This window comes from Panthera pardus, unplaced genomic scaffold (assembly GCF_024362965.1).
Source record: "Panthera pardus isolate Hobbes unplaced genomic scaffold, ASM2436296v1 HiC_scaffold_12, whole genome shotgun sequence".
Lineage (NCBI taxonomy): Eukaryota > Metazoa > Chordata > Mammalia > Carnivora > Felidae > Panthera > Panthera pardus.
Genome location: NW_026526677.1, coordinates 114,360,642 through 114,386,362, shown reverse-complemented (window position 1 = coordinate 114,386,362; position 25,721 = coordinate 114,360,642). Strand labels below are relative to the sequence as shown.

Sequence of the window (25,721 nt, the reverse complement as noted above, 5' to 3'; positions counted from 1 at the left end):
CTCCCCTGACCTACTGTAATGACATTCAAACTAACCTCCTCATTTCTAGCCTTATCAACTAGAGTCTAGGTTTCCCTATAGCAACTAGAGTGATATATTTCTCTCTCTCTCTCTCTTTTAAATTTGAGAAAGAGAGAGCATGAGTGAGTGGAGAAAGAGGCAGAGGGAGAGAGAGAGAATCCCAAGCAGGCTCCATGCTCATCTCGGAGCCGGACATGGGGCTTGATCACACAACCCTGGGTTCATGACCTGAGCCAAAATCAAGAGTATGGAGCTCAACTGACTTAGCCACCTAGGTGCCCCTAGAGTTATCCTTTCTAAAGAGTGACTTACATCATATTTTTCTCATACTCAAAACTCTCCAATGGGTCCCTCTTCATTTGAAGTTGGATATTATACTGATTCCTTGAATACTGTCTAAATCCCTTGTAAGGCTGAAGTACATCCACAAGGCATTTCTACAATTTCATGTCCTCGCGCACTTCCCCTGCCTCACCCTCTTCTAGACACAGTGTCTTCTCTCTGGTCTACAAATATGTCAAATATAGGTCTTCTCGCAGAGCTTTCTGTATCTACAGCACCCTCTGCCTCTGACATTCTTCATCCAGACATCTGAATGGTAACCTCCGTTCTTCGTTCAGACCGCTGCCCTAGTTTCCCTTCTTCTGAGGCTTTCCCTGAGCACCCTACCCAAAATACAGCTGGGTCAGTCTCTGTCCCCTACACTACTCCATCTCTGCTTATAGTGCTTTTCACTCCCTAATATATTTGGTGGGGGGAGGGGAAGAAAAATAAATACAAGCTTCATGAGCATAGGGACTTTGAAGTTTTGTTCACCACTGTATTCCCAGCACCTAGAATGTGCTTGGCACATAGTAAGTGTTCAATGTATATTTCCTTAATAAAAGAATGAAGTATATTATTATATAGAATATATCATGGTTTTAAAGTGCAAAAGAATTAAGCATTATATTCAATTCAGATGTCTTCTGACAAAATATAGAGATTTTAGTGTAATATTCTTTTTTATTGCTTGAATCATACTTGACTTTCTGCCAAGAGATAAAGTTGATAAATGCCTCAAATTATCTTTCTATTATCCAAATATCTAATCATAAAGGCTCTTTCTTTAGAATCTAGGAGTATAAAAGTCAAATAAACACAGAAACCTAATATTTTGAAGAAATAATTTAAAGGTTAAAAAAAATCCTATGATTAAAAAAAAACAAAAATAACTAGGGCGCCTGGGTAGCCCAGTCAGTTAAGTGTCCTACTTCAGCTCAGGTCATGATCTCACGGTTCAGGAGCCCGGTGACGGGCTATGTGCTAACAGTTCTGAGCCTGAAGCCTGATTCAGATTCTGTGTCTCCCCTCTCTGACTCTCCCCTGCTTGTACCTGCCTCTCTCTCTCTCTCTCTTAAAAAACAAAAAAAAAAAAAACAAAAAAAACAACTAACAACGCTGTTTAAATTTTCTTTTCTTCTTGGTCATCATTGTAAAGCAACATTTGAACAAAGAATGATTATATAAACAAGCATTTCCAGGCAATTGAGAAACCAAGCCTTGCTTCTTAATGCTAATAAACCATGCAACAAAGCACAAAAGTGCCAGACTAATAACAAAAGTTAGACTTCCGAGAAGTCTAAGCATGCCTAAATACTCCACAAGAGTACTTAGTCCCACAACAGCAACCACAATCTTCTGTTGTTTGCACTGTGTGTGCCCTGCCCGCTTTTCTTCCTCTCTTTCAAGTAGGCCCTAGAGAGACAGACTTGTGGTGATAGGTCAGCGCCCTGGCTAGGCTGGTCTAAAACTTGCCAAGATAGCTAATGATCCATGTATGCACAGTTAGCCTCTCTTTGTCAACATTATACATTCTGTCCTCTAGGCATGGTCCTGAAGGGAGCTTATGTGTTCTGTGTTTTAAGTCAAAGCTGGATATGTTGTGGCACTTTAAAATCTCAGTCACCAGATGACATTTCAATTTGACTCACTGCATCCAGCTTGGCAAAAACTGTTTTAGTTTCAACTGGAAAAGTTTATATTTGAACTCCAAAAATGAACAAACTGATTCACAAAGGCAGAGGCATTTTAATGGTGGATGATTTTTATTTGGTTTGTACATTCTGCTTCCAGTCTGGGAGTTTTTCCACCGGAGGGAAAAAAAAAAAAGAACCCTGGCTGAAACAGCATTTATATGTACTTTTCTAATGAGCTCCAACAAAAAGTTGCAGCCTTTTTTCAAAACTTCACTAGCAAAGCCATTACATTAATGGCCCTGAACTCCATTCTGTTCTCCACGCCCCCTGCAGCAATGTCAGCGTGGTGACCACCGTAGGCACATCCTCCCGGGGATCTGTGTCCAGGCCACACTGGGGTGGTCGGCTCCCAGCGTCTGGCAGCGAGACAGGCAGCGTCCGGAGCCTCTGAAAGGCAGACCTTTCCAGCGGGGAGCTGGCAGACAAGAAAGAGACTGCGGAGGGACTGGCCGAGCATCCCGGAGCGGCGCGGGGATTCGGGGCAAGGAAATTTCCACGTCAGCAAACCTTGTCAGGGATGCTGACTCCCAGAAGACTCCCAGCTGGAACCCCACCGGAGTCGGCGGTTGCAACACAACCCCGGCCACGCCGCCGGGAAAGAGCCGCACGGCAAACCCCACCCCGCTGTCAGCACTCCCGCGACCACGCCCCGCGAAGGCGGGGGTAAGACTGAACCCGGCGCTCAGGCACCGCGCAGCGAGGGGCTGCTGCGCAGACTCGGCTCTGGGAGAGGCCGGAGCCCCGCCCCCCGGCGCCTATTGGCTGCCCGGCGCGCCGTGGTTTCGGTCGCCAAGGACGCGGCGTCCGTTGGTTGCCAAGATGGCGGCGGCGTCGGCTGGGCTGCTGCCGCCCCGTCTGCCGGTGCCCGGCAAGGTCGCCGCCGCCACAGCTACCGTCGCTGCTGCACGGGAACCGGGGCTGCCGCGGCCAAGCCTCCCGCGCCCGTGACGCGAGGCCTGAGAGACGGAGTGGGGGGGGGGGGGGTAGGGGGGCCGAGGAGGACGACGGGGCCGGGGCTGCCATGAGGGAGGCGCCGGCGGCGGGCCGGACGGCGGCGCTGAGGTGAAGGATGCTGGCCTGGAGGCCTGGAGCCCGGAGCGCGGTTGCGGCGCGCGGCACCGAGTGTTCGGACGCCCGCGACGGAGACCCCCTTTGCCCCCGCTCGGGCCGCGAGTGCCGCCGGCCTGGCGCAGACCTGTATCCTTCCAGGAGGCGGCGGCGGGGGCCGGGTGCGCGGAGGTGACTGGGGTGCGCGCGGGAGGGGACGGGCAAGGGTGAGCAGGGTGACGGCGGTGCGTGGAGGTGACGGGGATGGGCGGCTGGGGTGACGGCGGTGCGTGGAGGTGATGGGGATGGGCGGCTGGGGTGACGGCGGTGGGGCGGCGGGGGTGACGGCCGTGCGTGGAGGTGACGGAGATGGGCGGCTGGGGTGACGGCGGCGGGGCGGCGGGTCCGCGGCCCCGCGAATGAAGCTGCGCGCGGGACGCCCCCACCCGGCTCCGACCCCACCCGGCTCCGACCGGCTCAGCCCGCCGGAGGAAGCTGTGCGGGGCCCCGCGGACGGAGGCGCGGAGCCGGGACGTGGCCTCTCTTCCCCGGGACTCGGTGCAGCCCACCTTCGGTCGAAAATTGTGAGCGTTTTGTTGTCCGAATCCGTGGGCCGATTTGACTCCTGCGGAGCACGGCAGCACAGTCAGAATTAGCCCCTGTGTCCGCGAAGGGCGCGTTGGCGGCGGTGGGGACCGTCCGCAAGCGAGCGGGGAACGGCGTGTCTCCTGTTCCAGTTGGTCCAACGTCCGGGTCGGTCGGTCTGTCTCTGTCTGTCTGTCTGTCTGTCTGTCTCTCTCTCTCTCTCTCTCTCACACACACACACACACACAAACACAGACAGAGTATGAGTGGGGGAGGGGCAGAGAGGCAGCCCCAGAATCTGAAGCAGGTTCCAGGCTCTGAGCTGCCAGCGCAGCGCGCGACGCTGGGCTCGAACTCACGAGCTGTGAGATCTTGAGCTGAGCCCCCCAGGCGCCCCTACGGCGCTGGAAATACTGCTGCAGCCGCCTGGCTCTTTCTTCCCCGCCCAGTCTCATACCCTACTCTCGATTACCTGCACACACTCACTCTCTCCCCAACATCCGTGGTTCTCGGCAGCCCTGTTCCTCGGCCTCAACCACCCCTTAGCTACTACAGTCCGACGTCTCTGTTCCTTCCCTCGAGTAAAAAACATGCCGTCAGAGAAGAATCACAGAACAATCCAGACTGCCGCCGCACAGACTACCAGTTTCCAGCTTCACCTGAACAAGAACAGGGGCCTCTGTTGTCCTCTTCACGCCCGCGCCAGGTCCACGCCTCCAGCTCCCGGCAGACGGTCCTTCCGCTTCCTAAGACGGTCGCGCCACGAAGGCCCTCAGGTCCCTCCTCACACACACCGCAAATTCCCGCACTCCCTAGCACCACCCCCTGCCCCCAACCTTGGTTCAGGCTCACTGATGGGATGTCACGTGGAAGGCGAGTCTGTTCGCCTGTGCCCTTATTTGCATAGCTTTCCTTCCCCTCAGCACCCCTGGAGTGTAAGTTATCCCGCCGCTCTTACAATTTACCTTCAACCGGTGATGCCATTCTTTCCCTGCAGCTTTATGAACACACTCAGGTCTTGACTGTCCTTCAAATTACCTAAGAGCCAAACCCCTTGATCCTAAGAACCCTTTTAACTTTATTCTAGTATCTTCTCAGTCTCTGTATTCAGACCTCTGAAAAGAGTAATCTAAATTCGCCATCTCTACCTTGTGTCACGCTGGGTACTACCTTCTGAAATAAACTTAAGTTAATAAAATAGAAGCATAAAGTTGTAAAAGAATACAGACAGAAAATAGAATCTCCCGTTTTTTTCATGTGTTTGAAGGTATAGGACGTTTACCTTTGGAAAGGAAAGACATTTTAAAGAAAAGCTACTTCAAAGATGACTCATTAGTTTAAAACTTTAGTGTAAGGAGAAATTGTGTCCGTACAATGAACTGGGGAAAATACTTCCACTATAGTACATGATTAATATCTACGCTGTCTACACTACACTACAACACTAAAAACTATAATATATATGTATATATATATGCGTATATATATGTGTATATACATATACACACATATATATACATATATATGTGTGTATATGTATATATATATATATATATGTGTGTGTATATGTATATATATATGTACATATATATATACATATAATCTTGTCCTGTATGTCTGTGGAGAATTTTCTCTGAGGAAATGGTTCAGTGAGGTTTTATTAAACCATTACTATATTCTAAGCACCATGCCATGCATTGCAGTTCTAGAAATGTAGAGACAGATATTTGTAACATGTACTCAGGAAGATGTCAAGTTCTCCAGTGGCTAGAAAATAGGAGAGGAACTGTGTGTGGTGGCCCCAGGCAGATGTGGGGAGTTAGCCAAGGAGGTGCTGGGCGGTGGTAATGGTATGAAGCGCCCGGTCTGTTCCGTCAGTGTCTTCATGTGTCTGCACATAGGATTCATGCAGGGAAACGTTGAAAATTGAAGCTGAACAAACAGACTGGATTATAAAATGCTTTATATAGTGGGTCTAGAGATAGAGAATTTATTGCAAATGTGACAGGGAGCTATAGAGAACAACAAAGAATGAGAAATCCAATCCAGCTTTGCATTTAGCTGGTTTTGTGGAGGTTCGTAATGAATGTAAAGCTATGCAGTCTCATTATCTGAATTCATAATACCTAAAAGTACAGTTTTTTCCCCAGGGAAAGTGAGATGTGTCTTCAGTTCTAATACTAATTCGGAATCTTTTTTACGTAAAACATTTGCTGGCCATATACTAACACTAATGTATACACATATTAATTGTTCCGCAAAAAATCATTGCATCGTTAATATGAGGCTGTGATTACATCTATCAGATAGCACTGGCACTCATCCACTGAAGACATGAGCCATTGTCCTTAACTTTGTGCTATCATTAGAGATATGAAAATCCATCTAGAGAAAAATTTGGAAGAAGAGCGCCAGATATTACTGCAGCAACAAAAAATATGTCGAAATCGAGCTCGTAAATATTTTGTGGAATCAAACCGGAGAAAAAAGTAAGTAATCATATTTTCTTCAGAATTGTAGAAAATCAAAGTCATTATAAATTAATAGTTTCTCTACTTTGTAGCATTTTATGAACTGAAGTCGTGACATTGTCTGTAAAACACTGATCAAGATTTTTGTCCCTTCATAAATTTTCTTACCGTTTTTTTGCCTAAAGCACAAAGATGTTGGTATGTTGTCTAATTCCACTGACTGTGACCATAGCAGTCTTTTCTTGTCATAGAACTTCCTATAACAGTGTCATATGACTGCAAAATGTACTGTTCTCTTTGTCTTCCGTATCATTTCATGACAAATTAAAAGATGACCAATTAGAGCCTTAGTCTCTAATGGAATGTAACTTGATTTTGTTATTCACTTCTATATAATTTTTTATATGGCTGTCTTCATTCATCCAATCAGAAAAATGGGGGAAAATATAAATAATTGTGGAAATATGATACAAAGAATATTATAAATGACTTCCTTAAAAAAAAAATGCAGTTTTTTAGTGTAAACTAGAAGCCTAATAAAGTCAAAGTGTAAACCATCCAGTCACTGCTTCACATTTTTCAAGGTTTCTTTGAATTACTAGATTTTGGTTTTTCAGACAGATTGGTAATAATGTTTTTGCTACCTTGTCTATATTTCCACAATACGTCAGTAGCAGCAAATCCCTAGCGTTTATCAACTGCATCATTGGGCATGTGTTGCAAATCCCATTTGGGGAATACAAAATTGTTTACCTGTAATTTTTTTCTGGCATGGTATTTCTCTTTAGATTAACTCTTTCATTATCTGGTATAAAGTTATTTAATGAAGTTTTGTTTTGTATATTTGTCTTACTGTGGTTCCCCTACCTTTTGGCTCTGGGGACCTATAAAAGGCACATGCCAGGTGTCCAATAAAGATGAATAGTCATATGTTGAAACAGTCATGGGCTAGATCAAATATCTAGGTTTAAATCCTCGTTCCATGAATTAGAGCAAGGTATTTAATCTCTCAGCCTCAGTTTCTTGTTTTTATGAGTGGAATCAATAACATGTAACTCAAGGGATTGTTATGTAGAGCAAAAAGGTAATGTTAGGAGAGGAACAGTTGAAAACATGTGGAAAAATACGTATCACAGTGTCTGACCAGTACTGCTTCTTCCTTATTTAGTTTGTTGATTAATAATATCTGTCAATTGTGTGTTTTCTAATAATTGAGTTGCTTTGTAAAATAGCACAAAGTGACTTCCTGTTTTCTCTCATCAAATACTTTTCTCATCAAAAAAACAGTTCTGATGTAGAAAGAAGAGAAATTTTGGTTTAAAATTCTAAGAGGACATTTTCCAATATAATTTAATTATGCTTTATTTTTGTTACCTTACAGTGCTGTGTAAAGACATGTAAAAATTTCCTTTTAAACACTAATCATTTCATTTTTTAAAATTTTTAAAAATTTTGTTATTTTTTTTAATGTTTATTCATTTTTGAGACAGACAGAGCATGAACAGGGGAGGGGCAGAGAGAGGGAGACACAGAATCTGAAACAGGCTCTAGGCTCTGAGCTGTCAGCACACGAACTGTGAGATCATGACCTGAGCCAAAGTTGGACACTTAAACGACTGAGCCACCCAGGTGCCCCAAATCATTTCATTTTTTATAAAGGGGGCCAAGTTATTTGTGCACTCCTGAATTTCAAAATGTGTCTATTATAATGGCCTTTTGGGCCTTGCTGTTATCTATTTATGTTTTACTTCATGTAAGTTTATGCTGTCTGCTCCCATCATGGTCACAGTTTCTGTCTAAAAACCATTTTTTCCTACAAGCAGAGCTGTTCTCCTTCCACTCTTAGGTAAGTTATACTTTGACATTGTCAGTGCTGTGTTCCCAGTAGTATTCAAAGAAAGTGTCCGTAGCATCAATTTTTCTTTATTTATTCCCATTCATTGCTTAAAATCACACACATTTAATTTTCTTGTTATTTACTACTGCTTTCCTTTTCTATCTGCCAGTATTTTTCTTAAATGTTTTTATCACATTCTCAAGTTTTCCATTCTTTTATTCAGTATCTGTAGAACGGAGTCCCCTTTCTTTTACTCCAAGACCTCCTACCTTCTGTAGATACTGTCCCCATATGTACTGGCTATCTGTAGGCCTAATGCATAAGGCCTTCCTTATGGCATTCTGGGACTTCCCCTTTTTGCTCTTGGGATTTGGAGACACAGTTTCTTATTTCCCATAGCATCCCTTTTGTTTTGTTTTATAACAGTTTGCTGGAGCACATCCTCACATAGTTTTCTCTTATGCTACTATGTAGACCAAGTAATCTTAAGATACACACACACACACACACACACACACACACACACACACACAGAAATTAACTATTTCCTACATTTTTAAAAATTTCAATTTTGGAACTATCTTTTATCTATAACTAAAAAGGCATCTATTTACTGAACAAGCATAACTGGTTGAGTACAAATGATTAAACATTATATCAGAAGAAAAAAAATTTTGTTTATTCTATTATTAAACTTTAGAAATGACGATCTGATTTAATGTGACTTCATAAGGGTAAGAAATTGAAACAGATGTTAAGAAGAGTCCAAAAGGAGCCTCAGATAGTTGTGGTTTTCTTTAAGTTTGTTTTAATTTTGTTTGGTTTGTATTTTTTTTAAATTTGTTTGTTAAACTCCAAGTTAGTTAACATACAGTGTAGTATTGATTCAGGAGTAGAACCCAGTGATTCATCACTTACATATGACACCCAGCGCTCATCCCAACAAGTGCCCTTCTTAATGCCCATCACCCATTTAGCCCATCCCCCCATCCACCTCCCCTCCAGCAACCGTCAGTTTGTTCTCTGTATTTAAGTCTCTTATGGTTTGCCTCCCTCTTGTTTTTATCTTATTTTTCCTTCCCATTCTCCTATCTTCTTCTATTGTGTTTCCTAAACATATGAGTGAAATCATATGAAATTTGTCATTTGCTGACTTTGGTTCCATGGATCTGTGTGTTTATTTTTATACCAATATCATACTGTTTTGATTAGTCTAGGTTTGCAGCATAGTTTGAGATCAAGAAGTGTGATACCTCCAGCTCTGTTCTTTCTCAAGATTGTTTTGGCTCTCTGAGATCTTTTGTGGCTCCATATAAATTGTAGAATTATTCTGGTTTTATAAAATATGCCATTGGTATTTTGACAGGGATTGCATTGAATCTTTAGATTGCCTTGTGTGGTATGGACAGTCTAACAATATTAATTCTCCCAATCCATGAGCACAGAACATCTTTCTGTTTGTTTGCATCTTCTTTTTTTTTTTTAATTATTTATTGTGGGGGGGAGCAAGCAAGCGAGGGGCAAAGAGAGGGGGCAGAGGATCCAAAGTGGGCTCTGCACTGACAGGCTGACAGCAGTGAGCCCTATGTGGGACATGAAGTCACGAACCACAAGATCATGACCTGAGCTGAAGTCGGACGCTCAACCTCAACCGACTGAGCCACCCAGGGGCCCCTTATTTGCATCTTCTTAAGTTTCTTTCACCAGCGTCTTCCAGTTTTCAGTGTAGAGGTCTTCCATCTTCTTGGTTACATTTATTGCCAGATATCTTATTCTTTTTGATGGAATTATAAATGGGATTGTTTTCTTGATTCTCATTATTAGTGCATAGAAATGAAATGGATTTCTGAATATTGATTTTGTATCTGCAACTTTACTGAATTTATAGATTCATTCTAGCAGTCTTTTGGTGGATTCTTTAGGGTTTTCTGTATATAATATCATGTCATCTGCCAATAGTGACAGTTTTGTTTCTGTCTTTCCGATTTGAATGACTTTTTTTTTCCTTGCCTAATTGCCATGTCTGGGACTTCCAGTACTCTATTGAATACTAGTGCCACGAGTGAGCATCCTTGCCCATCCCATCCCTGTTCTTAGAGGATCACCATTATGATGTTAACGGTGGGATTGTCATATATGGCCTTTATTATGTTTAGGTACATTCTTTTCTACCCACTTCGTTGAGTGTTTTTATCATAAATAGATGTTGACTTTTGTCATGCTTTTTCTGCATCTATTGAGATGTTCATATAATTTTTATCTTTCATTTTGTTAATATAGTGAATCATTTTAATTGATTTGCGGATGTTGAACCAAGCTTGCATCCCTGGAATATATCCCAGTTGATTCTGGTGTATGACTCTTTTTTTTTTTTCTTTTTCTTTTTTAAAGTTAACTTATTTATTTTGAGAGAGAGAGAGAGAGAGAGAGAAAGACACTAGAGGGGCAGAGAGAGAATCCCAACCAGGCTTTGCACTGTCAGCGCAGAGCCCAGTGTGGGGCTTAATCTCATGAACCATTAGATCATGACTTGAGCTGAAATCAAGAGTTGGACTCTTAACCAACTGAGTCACCCAGGCGGCCGTGGTTTATGATCCTTTTAACGTATTGTTGGAATTGGTTTGCTAATATTTGTTGATTTTTACATCTGTGTTCATCAAGGATGTTGGCCTGTAATTTCCTTTTTTTGTGATGTTCTTGTGTAGTTTTGCTCTCGGGGTAATGCTGACCTTGTAGAATTTGTTTGGAAGCTTTCCTTCCTCTTCTGTTTTTTGGAAAAGTGTGAGAAGTATAGGTATTAAATCTTCTTTGAATGTTTGGTAGACAATGCCAGTAAAGCCATCTGGTCCTGGACTTTTGTTTTTTGGGGGATTTTTGATTACTGATTCATTCTCCTTACTAATAATTGGTCTGTTCTGATTTTCTGTTTCTTCATGATTCAGTCTTGGAAGATTGTGTGTTCCTAAGAATTTTTTCATTTCTTCTATCTTTTCCAATTTGTTGATGTATAATTGCTCCTAGTAATCTGGTATGATCCTTTGTATATCTGTGATATCAGTTGTAATTTCTCCTCTTTCATTTCTGATTGTATTTGTTTGAGTCCTCTCTCTTCTGTTCTTGGTTAGTCTAGCTAAGGATTTGTTGATTTTATCTTTTCAGAGAACCAGCTCTTAGTTTCAGTGATCTTTTCTATTGTCCTTTTAGTCTCTCTGCATTTCTTTCTCCTCTGATCTTTATTATTTTCCTTCTTCTAGTTTGGGGCTTTGTTTGTTCTTTTTCTAGTTCCTGTAGGTGTAAAGTTAGATTGACATTTTTATTGTTTTTTGAGGTAGACCTGTATTGTTATGAACTTACCGCTTAGAACCGCTTTTGCTATATATAGATTTCGGTATGTCATATTTCTTTTTTCATTTGTCTCTAGATTTTTTTTTTAATTTCTTCCTTGATTTCTTCTCTTACACAGCTGCTCAGTAACATATTGTTAAACTCCACATATTTATAGTTTTCCCATTTATCTTCTTGTAATGAATTTCTAGTTTTATACTATTGTGGCTGGAAAAGATGCTTGATATGATTTCAGTCTTCTTGAATTCATTGAGACTTGTTTTGTTGTCCAATGCATGATCTATTCAAGAGGATGTTTAATGGGCACTTGAGAAGAATGTGTATGCTGCAACTTTTGGATTGAATGTTCTGTGTATATTTATTAAGTCTGTGTCGTCTAATGTGTTTTTTAAGGCTGATGTTTCCATATTGATTTTTTTTTCTGAATGATCTATTGATTAATGAAAGTGGGTATTGAAGTTTCCTACTATTATTGTATTGCTTTCATTTTCTCTCTTTAGGTCTGTTAAAATTTGCTTTATATATTTTGGTGCTTGTACATTGGGTTCCTATGTATTTATAAATTTTATGTTTTCTTGCTGGATTGACCCTTTTGTCATTATACAGTACCCTTTTTGCCTTAAATTACAGTCTTTGTTTTCAAGTCTCTTTTGTCTGATATGAGTATAGCTCCTCCATCTTTTCATTTTAATTTGCATGGAATATCTTTTCCATCCCTTTCTTTCAGTCCATGCATGCTTATTTCTGAAGTTAGTCTCTTGTAGGCAGCATGTAGATAGGTCTTGTTTTTCTTTTTTCTTTTTTTTTTTTTTTTTTTTAATCTCTTCAGTCACTGTCTTTTGATTGGTGAATTTAGGCCATTTACTTTTAAAATAATTATTGGTAAGTATACACTTATTGCCATTTTGCTCATTGTTTTATGGCAATTTTATTGTTCTTTCTTGTTTCTTTCTTCTCTTGTCTTTTGTGATCTGGCTTTCTGTAGTGTCATGTTTAGATTCCTTTCTTATTTTCTTTTGTGTATTTGTTATAAGTTTTTTCCTTGTGATTGCTGTCAGATTCACATAAAATATCGTATGTAAATAAGTCTGTTTTAAGTTGATAGCAACTTAATTTGAAGCATATTCCAAAACTTTACCTTTTTACAACACCCCCCCCCAGCTTTTATATTTTCAATAACACATTTTACATCTTTTTGTCCTGTTTCCTTTAATTAATTATTGTACTTTTAATAATTTTAACTACTTTTGTCTTTTAACCTTCATGCTAGCTTTATAAGTGATCTACTACCTTTGTTATATATTACCTTTTCCAGTAAGGTTTTTACTTTTCTGTGTTTTCTTATTAATTAGTGCCATTTCTTTTCAGCTGAAAGAAGACCTTTTAATGCTTCTTACAGAGCTGGTTTGGTGGCAATGAACTCCTTTAACTCCAAATCTGTCCTTCAATCCTGAGTGGTAACTTCACTGTGTAGAGAATTCTTGATTGAAAGATTCTGTTTTCTTTCAGCATCTTAAATATGTCATGCCACACCCTTCTGGCCCATAATGTTTCTGCTGGAAATTCTGCTGTGAGTTTTTGGGGTTTCCCCTTGTATGTAACAAGTTGTTTTTCTCTTGCTGCTTTTAGGATTCTCTCTTTATCCTTAACTTTTATCATTTTGATTATAATATGTCTCAGTGTGGATTTCTTTGTGTTCATCTTATTTGGAACTCTCTGGGCTTCCTGGACTTAGATGTCTGATTCCTTCCCCTGATTGAAGAAGTTTTCAACCATTATTTCTCACATAATTTTTCTGGCTCTTTCCTCTGTCTTCTTCTTCTGGGATCTCTATAATGCGAACATTATTCTGCTTGATAATTGTCCCAAAGGTCCCTTAGGGTATCGTCACTGTTCTTAATTCATTTTTACATTTGCTGCTCAGTCTCTGTGAATTTCATTGCTTTGTTTTCCAACTTGCCGATTTGTTCGACCTCATTCAGGCTGCTGTTGAACCCTTCTAGTGAATTTTTCAGTTCACTTACAACTTTCTGTTCAGTTACAACTTCTGTTACAAGTTCAGTTCAGAATCTCTTATTCCTCCAGCAAACATTGCATACCTTTTTGTTTCTGTCTCTTTGTTGAGGTTCTCTCCCTGTTCATCCATTTTTCTCTGAAGTTCGGTGAACTTTATAACTATTACTTTAAACTCTTTATTTGGCAGATTACTTATCACCATTTCATTTAGTTTTTTCCTTTTTTTAATTTTTTTTTTACATTTATTCATTTTTGAGAGACAGAAAGAGCACAAGCGGGGGAGGGACAGAGAGAGAGGGAGACAGAGAATCTGAAGCAGGCTCCAGGCCCTGAGCTATCAGCACAGATCCTGATGTGGGGCTCAAACTCACAAACCGCGAGATCATGACCTGAGCCGAAGTCGGACACTTAACCAACTGAGCCACCCAGGCGCTCCTCATTTAGTTTTTTCTGTGGTATTATCTTGTTCTTTCTTTTGGAACGTATTTGTTTTTCTTCTCCTTTTTCTTGATGCTCTGTGTTTGTTTCTATATATTTAGGTAAGACAGCCACCTCTCCCAGTCTGGAAGGGGTAACCTTATGTAAGAGATGTCTTACGAGGCTCAAGAGTGCAGTATCCTCTGGTCACCAGAGCATGGCACTCAAGGATGGTCTTCTTTGTGGGCTGTGTGCACCCTCTTACTACAGTGAGGCCATAGCTGTGCGTGCTAATGGGTGGGGCCGGGACTCAGTCTCACTGCAGGAAGCCCCTGTGACTGCTGTCATGGGTTGGCAGGTAGGGGTGGCTCCCGACCCCAGTTGCAAAGCACATTCCTGACTGTGCAGCACGTTGGTGGGCACAGCTCTCAAGGGCATAGGCATTGGTGCTAACAGATTAGAGGAAGAATTCCACAAGGGTGCTCCCTGGTACTAGAATTAGGAAGGTAAACTGAGTGGCTTCTGCCATTGTCTCTTTCCCCAGGGGAAAGTCCCTGCTGTTTCCAGTCCCTCCCACAGACTTTTTAAGGTGAACGAATGGGTCTCCTTTCCGTATTGTCTGTGTGCAGTTCAGACTAGTGTTTGAGTCTGTGCCAAAGCCTGTTAGAGTGAGTTTTCTGTTCCCTATGGTTTTATAGTTTTCCTGACATAATCCCTGTTCACTGTTTTGGGGGCTCCTCTCTCCTGTGCAGGATCTAAGGTTTGGGATATGGAGTTGGAATCTCTTACTCCTCCAGCAAACATTGCATACCTTTTATATCCCTTCTGATTGTGACCCATAGCAGCTGGGGTGTTGTTTTCCCCTAACAAGTTCATGTTTCTGCCTCCCTCTCTTACTGATGTTGCCCTTTTATCCTTTGTTGTGGAGGCTCTGTTCATTCCATTTTCAGGTCCCTTTCCGTGGGAATTATTCCATACATAGTTGTAGATTTGTGTCCAGGGGAGGACATGGTTCAGGACTTGCTGTGCTGCTATCTTGGACCCAACTCAACCTCCAAATAGTTTTAAAATACTAATGTAAGCATATAGACTTAAAAGATCAGATTATCAGACAAAATTCCTATGTAACTAACTGGCAGAAAAAGAGAAAAAAGGACAGAATGGGGAAATTTTCCCAAATAAAGAGAACAAAGACTACCAGGTAATAAATGAAGGACAAATACTTTGGAAGAGTCGCTAAAATTTGTAAGACAGATTTCTTAAATATCCTAAAGGCAGAAGAAAATTAGCTAGAGAATCATGTAATGAATTACCTGGTGAACATGAAATATGGGGTAACTGCATTATCTGTTTGGGAAAATGATGAAGTTTGAAGTTTCCCATGAAGCCGGAAATATATACCCTTAGAATAAATAAGAAGAAATTATACTTTACATAGTAAGTCATGTTTATCAAACCTCTACATGTGGATATATATCGTAAGCTAAAAAATATAAATAGATTCAAGTAGGTTTAGATATCAGTATGTGTGAATATCCATGGTTATATTATCCATAATATATTAAAAGAAAAATTCAAGGAATTTAAGACATTTACAAGTGATTTTTGAACATTTAAAAATAATCTAGAAGGCAGCCATTTATTCACTAAAGTAATATTTGCTGGGAGACTTAAAGATTTCATATACTGAAGAATAAAAAAGTAAATGCATGATTCCTGCCCTCAACTTACTAATAGTGAAGGAATAAAGGCTGGCGATGCTATGCGATGAATACTGTGACGTACTATGGAAGCACATTCACATAGTCCGGAACAAAGAACTCCCGGAAGTCTTGTTAGATGACCAGGAGTTATCCAGGCGGCCGGAGCAGGAAGGGAATTTAACTCAAAGAGGACAATATGTGGAGAGGTTTAATGTTATGGAATATAAGAGAGAAACGTTATGTGATTTACACACGGGAAAATGTGGAAGAGCATAGGAGATGAAGCTATAGAGTGGGTAAGGAGATATTTCATAAAACCACTTGTGTGCTGATCTAAAGCAATTAAACCCTGTCCTTAGTACTCGGAGATGCTGTTGAAGGAGGAAGACCAGAGTGTCATGACTGCATTTACATTTTAGTTGATTACAGCCAAGGACTAGAGGATGAAATGAAAGCACCTGGAGACAAGAACAAAAGAACAAGTAGAGAGTTGTTACACTGACCTGGCAAGAAGGGGGGGGAGGGTCACTGGGGGGGTCTCAAGTCATGGGTGGTGCATAAGGAGCATTGTCAAAATGGGATACTTATGGATTTTGTAAACCTTAACGTTTTTAATACCAGTCTTTCTAAATTTCTGTGATCTTTTATACAAATTATGACAAATTTTTGATTTTTCCTTTATGCCCTAGGATTATTATGATAAGCATCAAATATTTCCTGTTGTATTGCTGTTTTGCCTTGAGCTGTTAACCTTTATTTAGTTTATAATAGTAGCCTGACAGGTAAGCTTGGTGAGTTTATCTATTAAAGATTTTCTCTCTATTGGCTGAAATTTCTCTTTTTTAAATTGAAGTCTTTATTTTAAGATAGTTGTAGATTCACATGCTGTTGTAAAAAAAATAATAGAAATCCCATAATACCCTTTACTTAGTTTTCCCCAATGGTAACATTTTACAAAACTATAGTTCAACCTCAAAACCAGAATGATGACACTTAGGCAGGCAAGATACAGAACATCGTCGCAGAGATTCCTGACGTTGCCTTTTATAGTGACACCCACTTCCCTCCCACTCCCACCCTCTGGAGATCACTAATCTGTTCTCATTTCATCTCAGGTTTTGCATTTCTAGAGCGCTCTATAAATGCCGTCATACTGTGTGTAACCTTTAGTGATGGACTTTTTTCCCTGGGTGCAACACTCTGGGATCCGTCCAGGTTGTTGTGTGCACCAGCGGTTCACTGTTTTTATTGCTGAGTGTTCCCCATGATGTGGGTGGTGCACCAAAGGGGGGTTAACCTGAAGGACATCTGGGTGATTTCCAGTTTGGGTTATGACAAATAAAGCTGCTGTAAATACTCGTGTATATGTTTTGTGTGAACAGAAATTTTTATTTCTTTGGATAAATGACTGAAAGTACAATTGCTGGATCATACGGTGGTTGCATATTCGTGTTTTTAAAAAATTGCCAAACTGTTTTTCAGAGTGACTGTATCCATCACCACTGTAAGATTGATCAGTGTTTCACATCCTCACCAGCTGGCACCGGTGTTGTTAATAGTTTTTATTTTATCCATTTTTATGGGTGTGTAGTAATAGCTCATTGTATTAATTTTCATTTCCCTAATGGCTAATGATGACAATATCTTTTCATGTGCGTATTTGCTATCTATCCTCTTTAATGAAGTTTCTCTTAATGTCTTTTGTACATTTTCTAATTAGATTACTTGCTGTTTTACTGTTGAATGTCAGAGAACTGTATACATTCTAGATACTTTGTCAGGCATGTGCTCCTCTGGAGCTTAGCTTTTCATCTTAGTTCGGTCCTTCCCAGAGCACAAGTTATTATTTCTACGAAGTCCAGTTTATCCACTTTTCTTTTTATAGATTGTGCTTTGATGTCAAGTCTAAGAACTCTGTGCTTAACGACCTAGATCCTAAAAATTTTCTTTTTCCTAAACGCTTCTATTTTAATGTTTTATAGTTAAGTCCATGATTCATTTAAAAAAATTTTTTTTTAAGTTTATTTATTTTGAGAGAAAGAGAGAGGAGAGAATCCCAAGCAGGCCCATTCAATCAGCACAGAGCCCGACACAGGGCTAGAACCCACAAACCGTGAGATCATGACCTGAGCCAAAATCAAGAATCAGACACTTAACCAAATGAGCCACCCATGCACCCTCCCCCCATGATTCATTTTGAGTTAACTTTTGTATAAGGTGTGAGACTTAGGACCCCCTCATCAGAATTCAGTTGAGGGTATTCGTGTGGGTCTATATGTGGGTTCTCTCTTCTGTTAATCTGTTTTGTTAAACTTCCACCAATACTTCAGTTTTTATTGTGATTATGTAGTTATATAATTATTCTTGTGTAATAAGGTAGGTCTTCAAATCACATAGACTGATTCCTCCCACTTGATTCTTTCTCGGAATTATTTTAGGTATTCTAATTCCTTTGCCTTTATATATAAAATTTAGAATAATCTTATCTGTATCTGCAAAAAACATTGATGAGTTTTTTAATAAGAATTGCATTATGCCTTTACATCTATGTGGTGTGGAGACAACTGACATCTTTTCTTTAATCAATCTGAGTTTTTTATTTCAGTTATTGTATTTTTCAGTTCTAAAATTTTCACTTGGTTCTTCATAGTGATTCTGTAATCATCTATTCTTGAGGCTATTTTTTTCATTTGCAATCATGTTCATAATTGCTGATTGAGCACTTTTATCAATCATGGCTGCTGTAAAATCTTTGTCAGATAATTCTGACATCTCTGTCATTTTGGTGTTGATATCTGTTGTCTTTTTTTTTTTTCACTCAGTTTGAGATCTTCCTGGTTCTTGGAATAAGTGGTTTTCTATTAAAACCTGGACATTTTTGTATTATGTTATGAGACTCTGGAACTTTCTAAAGTGTCACCTTTAGCTGGCTCTGGCACCATACCAGCTGGGGAAGGCTATGGGGGTGGACGTTGCCTCATTACTGACAGATGGAGGTGGCGGTCTAGTTCACCCCTCGGTCTCTGTGGACACCAGGTTAGGGGAGGGGCCCCTTATTACTTCAGGGGGCGTGGGCATTTCCATTGACACCGCAGTGTGTGTGGCCTCATTACTGCTAGATGTTGATGGAGAAAGTCTTCCTCAGACACTACCCAGTTGGGCAGAGATGGGCAGAGACTCATCCTGCCAGACTCCGGACCTCTTTTCTGCTAATACCAGGTGATGAGGAGGGCCTCATTACCACCATGTAGGGATGAAAGCCCGGCGTTCAGTTCAGCTTCTCTGACGTTATTCCAGCAGGAGGGCTGGGGGTGCCCTGTTACTGCCTGGCAAGCGTGGAAATCCAGGCCCCCCAGCAGCCTTTGCTGGCAAGGGTGGGAGCAGAGCCACAGTGTTTCTTCGGTAGTATTTGGTTAGAGTGGTGGGCTGTTGAATAAAAGTTTTCTGTCTTGCTGGGTTGGCTTTTCCTCTCCTGGGGCTAGAGAGAGCAAGCTTCGTTTGGCTAGTTTATTTGTTTATTTTGTCTAAACCTGTTGACATATACACATTGCCTGATTCTTCCACTCCAAGTATGGGATATTTGAAGCCAAAAGAAAAACCAGGAAACTTACCATCGTGTTGTTCCTCAGGTCCCGGGGTCCATGGTTGCTCTGCTTCCTTCTTTCCACCTTTTACTTTTTTATTCTTTTTTTAAATATATGTAATGTCTAGGATTTTTATTTGTACTTAGTGAGAGAAATGGCAAGAAGTATGTGTACTTCCATCTTACCTGAAGCAGAATTTGTTTCTTTTTGATGTTAGTATTTCTCTTTTTAAAACTAACCCCTTAGCCTTGCTTCTTTTATATTTCTAACACATTATGACCTAGTAAATAGAAGATTTTCATTAGAACTGAATCTGAGATAAGAATATATGTGAATAAGGACCTAGGAGACTCTCTAATGATTAAAACTTATGAACTTTAGTTAATTGATATTGGCACGGTTTTTCTGGCTGACATCTCAGTCTTTGAAAGAAGTGAGGTGCTGTTATGGTTTCCTTTTGCAGTCCGTGCGTTACTAGTCATGTGTGGGAAATCAGAGTATAGATCTTTGTTGTTTGGGTGTTTTTTCCTGCACTGGTGTCTTCATGGCTGTTTGAAACTTTCCATTTATTTTCTTTTCCAGTCAAGGGAAAGTCAATCAGTTGGAAATATGATTTTTCAATACAGGTTTTTGGGGTCTCAAATAATTTTAAGTGTTAACAAGTAAAGGATTAACTGTGACACGTGTTTCTTTGACAAGCAGCGAAATGTGACAGTATATTCTTGTATTTAGTGTTATTTCTTATAAGCTATTGGCATTATCATGTATTTAAAATCTTATGCTTTATTCCTGAAAACTACTCTTTATCCAGTTATAGTTTTTTAATTGGAGTGCTGTTTTGTTCTATTTTTAAATTTGATTTCTAATTATTTCAAAATATAGTTTTTAAACTTTTAAACTAAAAAAAAAAGATCATATCTCTAGAATATTGTACCTATTTAAATCTTAAATACAGTTCCATCCAGAAAAAAATACATTACAAAAGGCCAGCTTTCCAGTTCTGCCTGTGTCTCCTGTGACCTCAGGTGCTCTTAATACTATGCTTAGGTTCTCTTGTTAAAGTTGTTGCCATGACGGTTATTTCTTCACTTTTTAAGAATATTTTCAGCAGAAGAAAATACTACTCCATAGTTGTAGATTCCTGGAAAAACAGAACAAACAATCTGACATGCGACCATCATGTGATGCGGGGCTCACATTGAGCCAAGGTGGTCTACGTGTTTCATGAGGCAGAACTGTACACGTTAAATAGACCCTTCAGAATTTGCTGAAATGCATTATTCTAGTAGCCAAGATAGGAAAATAATCTAAATGTCCATCAGCTGGCGAATATACAAAGAAAATGTGAGAGATACAAACACCATGGAATATTACTTCAGTCTTAAAAAGAGGAGGATACCCTGCCATTTGTGACAACATGAATGAACCTGGAGGACATTATGCTAAGTGGAATGAGTCAGACACAGACAAAGACCGCATGATCTCACTTATATGTGGAATCCAAAAAAGGTTGAACTGCAGAGAGGGGTGGGGGAAAAGGAGAGCTATTGATCAAAAAGAACAAACTTTGAGCTGTGAATAAGTTCTAGAAATCTCATGTACAGCATGGTGACTGTAATTAATAGTGTATGGTATAGTTGAAATTTGCTAAATGAGTACACCTCCAGTTTGCTCATCAGCAAAAAGCAAAAGATAACTATAGGAGGAGAGGGATATGTCCACAGCTTTGGTTTGGACAATCATTTCACAGTGTTTACACATATAGACATTATATTGTACACCTTCAATATATACAGTTTGTGGTTTTCTTTTCTTTTTTTTTTTTTTAGTGTTTATTTTTTTGAGAGAGAGACAGAGCATGAGCAGGGGAGGGGCAGAGAGAGAGGGAGACACAGAATCTGAAGCAGGCTCTAGGCCCTGAGCTGTCAGCACAGAGCCTGATATGGGGCTCGCACTCATTAGCTGTGAGATCATGACCTGCGCTGAAGTCAGATGCTTAACTGACTGAGCCACCCAGGTGCCCCAGTTTATGTTTTCCAAGCACAAATCAGTAAATGAATTTTTTTAAGTTGCTAAGACAGGCCATGTTTCTTCCGTGAAAAAGGCTAACATCAAGGGGTTGCACTGAATGTGTAGGTTTTGTGAGCAGTATCAACATTTTAACCATGTTTGTTCTTCCAATCCATGAGCATGGAATGTTTTTCCATTTTTTGTGTCTTCAATTTTGTTCACAAGCTTTGTGTAGTTTTCAGCATAGTTTTCAGCATGTAGATCTTTTATCTCTTTGGTTAGCTTTATTCCTAGGTATTTTAGGGTTTTTGGTGCAATTGTAAATGGGATTGATTCCTTGATTTCTCTGCTGTTTCATTATTGGTGTATAGATATGCAACTGATTTCTGTACAGTGATTTTATATCCTGTGACTTTGCTGAATTCATGTATCAGTTCTAGCAGATTTTTCGTGGAGTCTTTTAGGTTTTCCATGTCGAGTATCATATCATCTGCCAATAGTGAAAGTTTGACTTCTTCCTTGCCAATTTGTATGCCTTTTATTTCTTTTAGTTATCTTATTGCTGAAGCTAGGACTTCCAGAACTATGCTGAATAACAGTGATAAGAGTGGACATCCCTGTCATGTTCCTGACCTTAGGGGGAAAGCTCTCTGTTTCCTCAACGTGTATGGAAATAGAGTATATTATGCTAAGTGAAATAAGTCATTCAGGATAAATATCATATGATTTCACTCATGTGGAATTTAAGAAACACAACAGATGAACATAGGGGAAGGGAAGCAAAAATAAGATAAAAGCAGAGAGGGGCAAACTATAAGAGACTCTTAAATACAGAGAACAAACTGAGGGTTGCTAGAGGGAGGTGGGTGGGGGATGGGCTAAATGAATGATCAGCCTTAAGGAGGGCACTTGTCGGGATGGGCACTGGGTGTCATATGTAAGTGATGAATCAATGGGTTCTCGTGAAACCAATACTACAGTGTATGTTAACTAACTTGGAGTTAAATAAATAAATTGAAAAGACATAAAAAGTGATGATTACCTTAAAAAAAGACTGATTCCAGGGTTAATGGGACGCAGCACCATGCTCTTCCAGCTCTGCCTTCTACAGTGGCAAGAGCAGGTGTCTTGTTTTTATCACAAGCCCCATCTGTTCCCAGAGTACTTACCACAATGCCTGGTACATAACTGCATGAAGAGGAGTCAGTGATGAGGGAAAGAACTACATCAGTCACCTCTATGATTGCTTATTAAAACTTTCTGTAGGGGCGCCTGGGTGGCTTGGTCGGTTAAGCGTCCGACTTCGGCTCAGGTCATGATCTCGCGGCCCGTGAGTTCGAGCCCCGTGTCGGGCTCTGTGCTGACCGCTCAGAGCCCGGAGCCTGTTTCAGATTCTGTGTCTCCCTCTCTCTCTGCCCCTCCCCCATTCATGCTCTGTCTCTCTCTGTCTCAAAAATAAATAAACGTTAAAAAAAAATTAAAAAAATAAATAAAACTTTCTGTCTACGGACTTCAAGCTGTATTACAAAGCTGTAATCATCAAGACAGTATGGTACTGGCACAAGAACAGACACTCAGATCAATGGAACAGAATAGAGAACGCAGAAATGGACCCACAAACATATGGCCAACTAACTTTGACAAAGCAGGAAAGAATATTCAGTGGAATAAAGACAGTCTCTTCAGCAAGTGGTGCTGGGAAAACTGGACAGCAACATGCAGAAGAATGAGCCTGGACCACTTTCTTACACCGTACACAAAAAGAAACTCAAAATGGATGAAAGACCTAAGTGAGACAGGAGGTCATCAAAATCCTCGAGGAGAAAGCAGGCAAAAACCTCTTTGACCTTGGCCACAGCAACTTCTTAACACGTCTCCAGAGGCAAAGGAAACAAAAGCAAAAATGAACTACTGGGACCTCATCAAAATAAAAAGCTTCTGCACAGCCAAGGAAAAATCAGCAAAACTAAAAGGCAACCGACAGAATGAGAGGAGATATTTGCAAGTGCCATCTCAGATAAAGGGTTAGTATCCAAAATCTATAAAGACCTGATCAAACTCAACACCCAAAAAACAAATAATCCAGTGAACAAATGGGCAAAAGACCTGAATAGACACTTCTCCAAAGAAGACATCCAGATGGCAAACCAACATATGAAAAAATGCTCATCATCACTCATCATCAGGGAAATACAAATCAAAACCACAGTGAAATACCACCTCACACCTGTCAGAATGGCTATCCTTAACAACTCAAGCAACAACAGATGTTGGCGAACATGCAGAGAAAGAATCTCTCTTGCTCTGCTGGTGGGAATGCAAACTGGTGCAGCCACTCTGGAAAACAGTATGGAGGTTCCTCAGAAGATTAAAAGTAAAACTACCCTACGACCCAGCAATTGCACTACTAGGTATTTATCCAAGGGTATTTATCCCTGTTTCAAAGGGGCACATGCACCCCAATGTTTATAGCAGCACTATCAACAATAGCCAAAGTATGGAAAGAGCCCAAATGTCCATCGATGGATAAAGAAGATGTGGTGTAAATATATACAATGGAGTATTACTTGGCAATCAAAAAGAATGAAATCTTGCCATTTGCAACTACTTGGATGGAACTAGAGGGTATTATGCTAAGCGAAATTAGAGAAAGACAAATATCATGACTTCACTCATATAAGGACTTTAAGATACAAAACAGATGGACATAAGGGAAGGGAAGCAAAAATAATAATAAAAAAAAAACAGGGAGGGAGACAAAAACATAAGAGACTCTTAAATATGGAGAACAAACAGAGGGTTACTGGAGGGATTTTGGGAGGGGGGATGGGCTAAATGGGTAAGGGGCATTAAGGAATCTACTCCTGAAATCATTGTTGCACTATATGCTAACTAACTTGGATGTAAATTGAAAAAATAAATTAAATAAAAATTTAAAAACAAAACTTTTTGTTGAACCCATCACTGAGTTCAGGAGTAGAAACTTCTGTCCTTGATCACATTCCATCCCTGGTTTAATTTTATTCAGTCTGGAACACACATTATTTCCTATGGTCCTAGAAAGTACTGTGTGAAATTATTATTACTTTGTATATGCATTTGAGCCCAGAGAACAGTATTAAATACTAGTGATGGTAACTTGCTGTCAGAATTGCTCCCTGATTATAGCAAAAAAAAGCATCACCTGTTAGCTTTAGAAATTCATCGTTCCTCACAGCCAAACTTGGCTGAACTGGTATTATTGTCTTATTTTCTCTTTCTTCCAACTTACTGTTTTGGCATGCTCTTCCTTCTACCTAGAGCACTTTTCTCCACTCACTTCTTTTCATGACTGGCCGTATTCTGAATTTTTAGCTTAAATGTTATGTTTCCAGAGAAATATTCCCTGTTTCACCTCATTTAAAGTGAGTTCCCTTAGGGGCACCTGGGTGGTTCAGTCAGTTAAGCATCCGACTTCGGCTCAGGTCATGATCTCATGGTTCGTGAGTTCAAGCCCTGCGAGCCCCACTGTGCTGACAACTCAAAGCCTGGAGCCTGCTTTGGATTCTGTGTCTCCCTCTCTCTCTTTGCCCCTCCCCCATTCATGCTCTGTCTGTCTGTCTCTCTCTCTCTCAAAAATAAACATTAAAAAAACTAAAAATAAAATAAGTTCTCTGTCTTGGACTAGAGTTTCTTTACTTCACAGCACTTATGACAATCAGTAATTCTTTGTATACTTGCTTTTGTTAGCTTGCTTCATTAGATTATAAATAACTGCATAGAGACACCTGGGTGGCTCACTCTGTTGAGAGTCCAGCTCTTGATTCGGCTTAGGTCATGATCCCAGAGTTGTGGCATCGAGCCCTGCATCAGGCTCCATGCTGAGTGTGGAGCCTGCTTAAGATTCTCTCTCCCTCTCTTTTTCTCTCCCTCCGCATCTCTCCACCACTCATGTGCTTTCACTGTTTAAAATTTAAAAAAAAAAAACTGCACAGATCACATCTATTTTTGCTTACCGTTATATTCCCAGCAGATAAATTATTAAATCAAAATAATAAATAACCGCTTTTAGAAGTGCTCTGATTATATTTGAAGTTGACATATGAACAAGCATTCATTCAGCAATTATGTATTAAACATCTTTCAGGTTCAAGGCTTGGTGTTAGGCACCAAAATTCCAGAAATTAAAATTTCAGTCCCCACACTCAATAAACAGCATCTGATGGGGAAGATAGTTAAAATACAATTAATTCTTTTATTCAGCAATTCTATGTAGTTCCTATTATGTTTCAAGCACTGTGTTATGTGCTGACACATTATCTGTCTTGTGATACTTAAAGTCTAATAAGCAATACAGAAAAGTAAACAGATAATTACTATTTAGTAAGATAAACACTATGGTAAGTTAAGCTTAGGATTCCATGGGAAGGCAAAGTTGTGTATGTGTCGATGTTGAGAATAGAGGTGCCTTGAGAAAAGTTATAGAAAGTCTGTTATATGGTCTCTAGGAAAGTGATTAAAAACCAGGAAGAGTCAGACTGCCTAGCTTAGACTCCCTGTTTGTTCTATTTAGTGATTATGTGACCTTGAAAAAATTACTTACCCTTTCTAAGACTCATTTCTTTCATTTGTAAAATATTCAACTCCCAGAATTGTGGGCTAAAGCAAGACCGTACACATGAAATTCT

At 40.2% G+C, this 25,721-nt stretch overlaps 1 protein-coding gene across 7 annotated transcripts in view; it reads left to right on the top strand.

Annotated features, from left to right (window-relative positions):
- The first annotated feature begins 2,825 nt into the window (after nucleotides 1–2,825).
- CEP126 (centrosomal protein 126) overlaps nucleotides 2,826–25,721 on the top strand; it is a 102,640-nt gene continuing 79,744 nt past the window's right edge. For 4 of the 7 annotated variants that reach the window (XM_053900589.1, XM_053900587.1, XM_053900588.1 and 1 more), the window contains exons 1-2: nucleotides 2,828–3,236; nucleotides 6,041–6,160. In XM_053900589.1, coding sequence (XP_053756564.1) covers nucleotides 3,109–3,236; nucleotides 6,041–6,160 — 248 coding nt within the window. In that variant the 5' untranslated portion in view covers nucleotides 2,828–3,108. Of the gene's footprint in view, nucleotides 3,237–6,040; nucleotides 6,161–25,721 lie in introns of all 7 variants that reach the window. The other 3 variants (XM_053900590.1, XM_053900591.1, XM_053900595.1) reach the window with 3 other exon arrangements.